Here is a 7829-nt window from a genome sequence, read left to right as displayed (position 1 = left end):
GCATGTCTATGTTCAATTCATAAGAAATAAAGTATTTTGCCTTTTTGCTTGCAAGATAGTTTTGTATGGTGGGTGCTTTGCATCAGATTAGATTTCCAGGAGAGAGACTGTGCTCTGGAAAGAGCAATTTATTACGGTTCATAAAACCAAGGAGAAAACCAGGAGCTTAACATACACCTGTGATGCTCTGAAATACACTTTCCTTCATGACAGAAGTATATACTTCACGAAGCGTTGCTGGGGTAGGGAGACTGTCAGTGTTATTTGACTTCTTCCTTGAATTTGCCAGTTCTACCTTTTTCTAGTGTAGAAAAATACAAATGGTGGAAACATCCTTGTTCAGACAAGTATAAGTAATTGTCAATGGCTATGAGATTATAGTGATTGAATTATGACAATTTAAAGGAGCCACAGCATTGACTTGAGGATCTTTCAGGGAATCCTGCATGTTGGCTGTCCGCGAACGGTATCTGGAAAGCCCAGTTGTTCCTGTAAGCATGACAGTATGTGCAGACACGAGAGAATGTTGTTAATTCGCTCGTGACAGCATCAAACTTCTGTCAGAACTACTAAAACCAACTTTATATGGCAACCCCTTGGAAATGCAACAGCACATTTTCCAGGAAGTCCAGCCCTGCTTGCAAACACAAAGATAACATAAACTGATGCTACAAGAAACAGTTCTCATAGAATGCTGTAGCAATTCCAGGCAGAAGCTCCTGCCAGCATTCAGGGAACAGTAAGTATTTCTGGAAATTAAGTGTTTTACAAAGCATAACAGCGTTGCCACCACAGTGTCATCCACTTTTCCCCAGGACTCTTGCCTCTGGGGAGTGGCACAGCATTGCTCAACTGGACTACTAATGCTCTGCCTTGCCCTCTGATGAGGTTCACAGCCTTGAAATGTTATCCTCCAGGAACAGCATAAACCCAGGTAGGCTGTAACTCTCTTGGTACAAGTATGAACAGAGATTGTCGATGGAGAAACATGTCATTTCTGCTGCTGCTGCCACAGGAGACAAAGCGAGGAGGAGGCTGGAAAGGAAGCTTTAGTGAAAAAAACGTGCTAACATTGACTTTCTCTTGCTGAGCTCTCCACATATTTGCATCTTCTGTGTATTACAGATATACACAGCAACACTGTTCTGACTTAGGAAGGAGATTGTCAGATTTGCTTTAATGATATTAATACATCTGTCCAAAGGTGCTTTCCCATGTACATTTTTTCCCTAGATATATGTGGTTTAAGGATTACCTGTCCCAGCCAGACATTTATCTTTTGCTTCTTCCACCTTCACTCAACCCTCATTCTGTTATTCTGTTTCACCTGCACTGCATTCATGTAATAGACTAAGATCAGAAATAAGATCAGAATAAGATAAGAAATAATAACTACTTTTTATTATGTCACTTCAGTTCACACCACCTCCAACAATGGTACAGACAACTGAGAAGGTTACGAGATCCTAACTATGAGATTTTTTGTGAGCATTGGAAACCCACAGTTGTTCAGAGAGGAGTGCCCAATCTTTCAAACTATTTGAGACCACAGCACAACATCAGTACATGAAACATACGTTAAAAAGATGGACTAGCACTTATGTCAGAGAAACTCAGTTAGGCTTTTTTTCTCACCTTTTTTCTTTCCTCTATTTCTGAACAAATTTAATTCCTAAGCAGCCCCTTCTCCTGAAGGTACATGGAAACAAAGAGTTGAATAAATGCTCTGATAAAAAACAATACTTAAGTTTGCAGTCATAGAAGTGGCATATGACAACAATCCATTGCTATGGTGGGATTTAGATGCTGGTTTTGTCCTACACAGACTCTGGAATAGCATGTTTGTATGTGGGAAGGTATTTTCGTTATGGATATTCTTGTCTTGCTTGAATACTATCTCGTTATTTTGCTGCTGTTGCTTTGGTGGGTGGGGGGGGGGGGGGGGGAGAAAAAAAAAGGCAAAATGTCTATAAGCTGCTTTCAGGCTTGCAGGTCCTGTTCCTTAAAATATTAAGTCATTCTAGTTAATTCCCTCAAATCACTCACAAACATCCTTCACAGAAATAAATGGAAAAAAACAGAGAGGTTTTGGGAAGCTGTTGCACCTGCAAGTGTAAAATGAAGCATATGGTAGACATTGCAAATGGGCAAATTTTATGAAGCTCAAAGGCACCGAATTTTTCATCTGCAGTCTCATCCCCACGCAGAGCTCCAGCAACTTCACTGAGCTATATTTAGTAGAGAATTACACCTTTGTGGTTTGAGTTTACCTTCAGCACAAACACAGGTTTATAATTTCTTGAGAAGCTTATTTTCTCAATATTATTTTTCCTACCCTATATCATCCTTCAAAGTCTTTTATATTTTTTTGTGATGAACTCACAGAAGAGCAGAAGAAATGCATGATCACAGTTTTTCAAAAAAATATATCCACATAGCAAAAGCTTTGAAAAGTTGGCCAGCAGAATCTCTTGAGATCCTAGAGGCAAAGGCGGGAGAAAGTAAACACGTTAGCTGCCACCTGATGAGTAGGGTTTTATGCAGTTATTCTCAATGGTAGCAGAAGACTAGACTTGATGACCCAAGAGGCTGCTCCACTCTTGTCTTCACACTTGCAGTTACCACCAAAATTTGTTTTAGCCATTATTCTCTAAGGACTCAAGCTTGTATGCACCAACATATCTTCATAGGACTCCACACTATGGGATAAATGCAATACTTCTAGACATCACGTGGTGAATACTGCTGATGGCAGCGGGCAAATAGTCTGAACACATTTTAGTTCCCTTTCCCCCACCACTTCTTGCCTAATATCCTGAGGAGAGCAGTTTTCTGTACTGATCATGATAATGAAACCCGCATTCTTATGCAAACCATTGCTGAGAAGCAGAACTCTCTTGATAACTCCTGTTAGCAAACAGACCAGGCTGCTAAGGTGATACACCCGTGGATTGTCTCATTGAAGGAGCCAGTTTTTCTGCCTGTATAAAAATATTGGAGAGCTTTGGAGAATCCAGGTAAATTGCTGTACATGTTTGTCTCAGAAATAAATGTGCCAAGTTCCATGAGAAATAGAATCAGTAGAAGGTATTACATATAACTTTGCATGACTAGAAATTTTAATTGTAGATTTTACTTAGAATTACTTATGGGGCTGAAAAGATGCCAAGCTGATGAAATGGACTTTTGAAAATTTTTGTGTTCGGTTTCCTGAAATTTTTCTAAAAGCAGTCCTAATTTAAGTGAGTTTTGCCTTTAGAATAATAACAGAAATTGTATCACTTAAAAGCAATTATTTGTTTAAGAATTCCTTTTGCATTATGTGTGGCTGGTTGGTTTGTGAGTAGGTTAGTTTTTAATATACCATACCCTGGATTGAGATAGCAGTTTATGTATTACATTTGTAGTAGATCATGAAAAATATCTTCCTTTCCAGCAGTGAGTCAGAATGGCACTCAATGTCTTAAAACTGTACAAAATTTCCTTTAAAATCCTATGAATCTTGAAATTCTAGAAATAAGAGTAGGAATTTTTCAGTGGCAGGAACTTGACCTTTTCTTCCTTAAGACTTGTAGGTGTTACATTAGTTTTAGTGGAATAACCAGAGTCAGATCAAAGAAATTCATAAGGCAGTCACTGTATCCCCTATATATAAATAGGGTTCTGAGTGAAATTTTTATGTTTCATTTCTGGGCAGACTCGCTAGAAAATTTACATTATATTGAAAGCTGTTGATTAACATAAAAGAAAAATAATTTTAAAGGCCCAAATTAATAAGTTTCATAAAATTCTGTGCTTATATAAACCATGTTTAAAAAAAAAATAATCTGTTTCTCAAAGGGATATTAGTTAGTTTGGTTTTATTGGATAGAAGTTCTTGGTAGAAAATTGAAGCTGCCAGGCTTCTGTTGCTGAAGACTGAGTTGCTAATATTTGATAGTTTTTCTGATTTATCAAAAAGAAGCAAGAAAAGAAAAGTGAAACTTTGTGTTGAACTTGTCAGGACATAGGATAATGAGATGACCATTCATGGTCACATGCCTTGGCCTCGTGCATAGGCTGTGACAACAATAGTTTGGGACCAAGCTGGGATGTCATCTGGATGTTCTGGTCAAGCCCTATGCTTTCACTAGTTCTGGTCTCAAACTTATCTGGGGTGGATGAACTATATTGTCCTCTCATATTCCCACAATATGATGTAGTTGGTCTTACGACTGGGTAAAAGATGAGAAAAAGTGACAAGAGAGTGACAACAAAGGCATAGAGAAATGCATAATGGTAAAGATAGAGAATACAATGAGATCAGGCTCAATTTTAACAACCGCGTGTTGTCATGAGTGTGCTGGTTGGAAATGAGTTGTCTCGTCTGGAAATAACCAAGTTACACAATGATGATTCTGAAGTCTGTCTGGAAAAGTAGATAGTCAAGCAATAATTTATCACAAATTCAGAATGGTACTAGCATATTCTGCAATCAGTTATAATCCCTCATATCCATTAACTTCAGGAGAAGTTAAATTAGGCCTTTATAAAGTTGACAAATACTCTTTGGATCTGTATTCTATAACTTTCATATGTCATTTTCCTCACCTTTTCTGTCCATTTTGTTTTTCCTTATATCCTGTCCACAGATTAGAGCTCTGCTCCCTTGGTTATCAGCTTCTCTGATTATTTCACTGTTACAGAATTCATGAGTATACATACTTTTCCTCTTAAATGGATAGCTTTATGACATTTATTTCATTATTTCTAGCAATCTCATCAAGATCTGATTCTGTTAAAAGATGATGTTTTTAAAAGTCCTGTTAAAATCCCGTCACTTCAGAATAGAAAGGAAAAAGTTATAGATAAGCAAAAAGATGGATTTTTTTTATTTATTAATCAGTTCTGCATGTATTTTGAGGAGATGCACAATTCCTTGTACAGTCAGCAGTTACATATATTTCATGTGCTTAGTTAAGGATTATATGCATACACATCTGCTATTCACATAATTGATCCAAAGTTGCTGTGTGAAGACCGAGCAACAGTGGAAGAGGAAGTGATCTTTTAGCTTCATCAAGACTGGAAAGTAACTAATGAGAGCATGTTTATGTCAAAACATGCATGTTTTGATCAGGCTACTAGTTGAGACTGGAATATTCAAAATAAATTGAGCAAGAATACAGCTCGAACCTTTGTGTTTCTTGTGGTCTGATTACACTGTACTTCTGCACAGAAATGTACAGTTATACTGTAAATAATGGAGAACTGCACCTGTTTGCACTGCGGTGTAGTTAAGATTTAGTTGTGGAAGAATTATGTACAAGTTATCCTGGTTTGAACTAAACAGAACCAATTCTGTTCAGTGATTTTACTTTTCAGCTCAGTCTCTTACAAGACACTGCACTTTCTGTAGTTAACACTTGTGTTTTTGCAGACAGTGTCTGCAGAAAGGTTTTTGGTTACGCTTGCTTTTGCTCCTATAATAACCAAGGCCACTGTTAGATCTTGTGTAACACATTGCAGTTGCTGGGAAGTAAAAAGTTGCACACCCACGGAGTAATGGACTGGACGGGTGACCAGCAAGAGTATTTCATTTCATATACATTATATTCAGTATGAAGTTGAGGGATCACGGGGGTTAAGCACTTTTCTTCTTTTTGCTTCTTTTGCTCTTCTTCAGTGGCTGGTCTGAAGAGGACTGTGTTCATTCTTTTACCTTTGATCCCAATCTCGAGTTCCCAAATCCAGCTCCCTTTATCCAGTTCCCCTCTGCTGCTGAGCCTGGGGATTCGCCGGTGCCGCCTGCTCTGCAGCATCAGTGGGGATTGCTGTAGGAGGGCAACTGGGTTCAATATCTTGAATATACTTGTATACAGTTCATTATTTTCATTATTCCCTTATCAGTACTATTATTGTTTTATTAAAACAGGTTTAGTTTTCTTTCCCAATCCATAAGTCTCTCTGCCTCATTAACTTTCCCTTCCCATCTGAGGAAGGAGAGGCATTAGAGAGCATCTGTCAGTGTCTGTGGCTGGCCTAGCCCTAACCCTCAACACAAGTGTATCTTGGTATCTCTGTGCATCTTCATTGAAGGCAGTGGAAGGCTGGAAAAGCACTGCATATACAAATCCCCTCGATTAATCTATGGCATGGGAATTAAAACCTGAGTATTGTAGTAGATTTGAGCACACAGATTTGAATAACACAACCGTCTCGCATCAAACCGAATGTTACTGTGCACTTTATGTGCTGCTTCCAGTTCAGATCAGAAGTCGAAAACCCTAACAGAGAACAAACTTCAGAAAATAACTCAAGTACTTCTTGCGTGAGTTTCCTCTGTCCCAAAGGCGCTCTGCGTTTTAGAGAGGAAGAGTAGGGCGAACTTAATCTCACCTCAGAATAATCTCAAGATTCCATTTCATTATTTACAACCTATTGTATGTGCTAATAAATAGGTAACTGCTGTCACTTCTGGGAAGGAAAACACAGCAAATGCTGGGATTACTCTATGAGCAGGGCCATAAATAAAAGATTTTTCTCTTTTTCTTAGTTCCTCATCTATCTACTTGGCCAGTCAGAATTTAGAATTCAGAATTCAGAATTTAGAATATGGCTTCTAATTTATTGTAGCCTATGAAAGCAGGAACTGGTGATGTACATTAAAGAGAAATAGAGAAATTTCATGGAGTTTCTTACTCTCTTCTGATTTTTAGTGTTACCTTTACCATTTACTACTCACTGTGAGTAAAAGAGGGAGGTTACACTGTTGATTGTTAACACTTCCATATGCTGAGAAGCTTTTTACTCTTGAAGAACTTGTAAATCTGCATGACTAAGGCAAGGTTTGTTCACAGTACAGGGAAGAAACTCATTAAAAGAAATCCATTAACAGTCCTAACATGACATTAATGAATGGTTCAGTGTATTTGAAAGTATGTATGCATATAATTGATCTTCCTATTGCAAAGATGAAGAAAACTTCTCAGAAATCATTATCATAATAAGAATTTTTGTCAAATCTACATTTCCAGCTTCCAAAAGGTCTACATGCTGAATGTCTCTTGTCTGGAACAGTGGCATTAACATTTTCTTAAATTTGAAATGGAAAAGTAGCAGGAGAATCAATTTATTGCTATATCTTTCAAAATAAATGAGTTTCTGAGTTTCCCAAGCAGCTGATCAGATTATAATTTCTAAATTCTGAAGACTTTGAATGCTGAAGTAAAGTTATAGTACCTCTCATGGCTTAGATTTTGTTACAGGTTAAAAAAAAAATGCAGCATGCATTAGTACTGATCAAAAGAGATTAGAGACAAAAGGCTTACTTATTCTCTCTGCAATTAACTTTCTGTTTAAGCAAGTAAAATCAGTGCTTTGTGAGGTATTGTGGGAGCAATCTTGAATGATTAGTGATATATATACACACATCTCTGCAGTGTAATTTTGCGCGAGTGCATACGCCATCAACCAGCTGTAGATGGCTTAAACCTGATAATCTCCATAGTAAATTTGTACTTCCTCCCCTCCCTCTACATGCAAAAGAGGTAACAATATAGTGCTCTGAGCATAAGTTTTGTATATGTCTATCTTTTTTTTTTGATTGCTTTGTTAGTAACTTTGTAGTATAATACAAAGAATTTGGTAAGACAATTTCTTGATGATACTGAAAAGAGCAGGAAAGTTAACTTTAAGTTCAAGAAGTCACAGGTAAAATAATTGCAACATAACAGGCAATTCAAGTAATATGATACAATCAAATGGAACGCAAAAGGAGCAAAACCGCAATTTAGAAGCTCTTCTTAATGAATTTTAAAAAAAAAAAAATTTACCGAACACCTGCTGAA

At 37.4% G+C, this 7829-nt stretch overlaps 1 protein-coding gene across 1 annotated transcript in view; it reads left to right on the top strand.

Moving 5' to 3' along the window:
* The first annotated feature begins 446 nt into the window (after positions 1-446).
* The window catches only part of FYB (FYN binding protein), a 43286-nt gene continuing 35903 nt past the window's right edge, over positions 447-7829 (top strand). Inside the window, exon 1 of the mRNA XM_009864927.1 lies at positions 447-503. Coding sequence (XP_009863229.1) covers positions 447-503 — 57 coding nt within the window. The remainder of the gene's footprint in view (positions 504-7829) is intronic.

The sequence above is a fragment of the Apaloderma vittatum genome, unplaced genomic scaffold (genome assembly GCF_000703405.1).
Source record: "Apaloderma vittatum isolate BGI_N311 unplaced genomic scaffold, ASM70340v1 scaffold9732, whole genome shotgun sequence".
NCBI classification, from domain to species: domain Eukaryota; kingdom Metazoa; phylum Chordata; class Aves; order Trogoniformes; family Trogonidae; genus Apaloderma; species Apaloderma vittatum.
The sequence above is the reverse complement of the archived record's forward strand: the minus strand, read 5'-3'. Positions and strand labels throughout refer to the sequence as shown.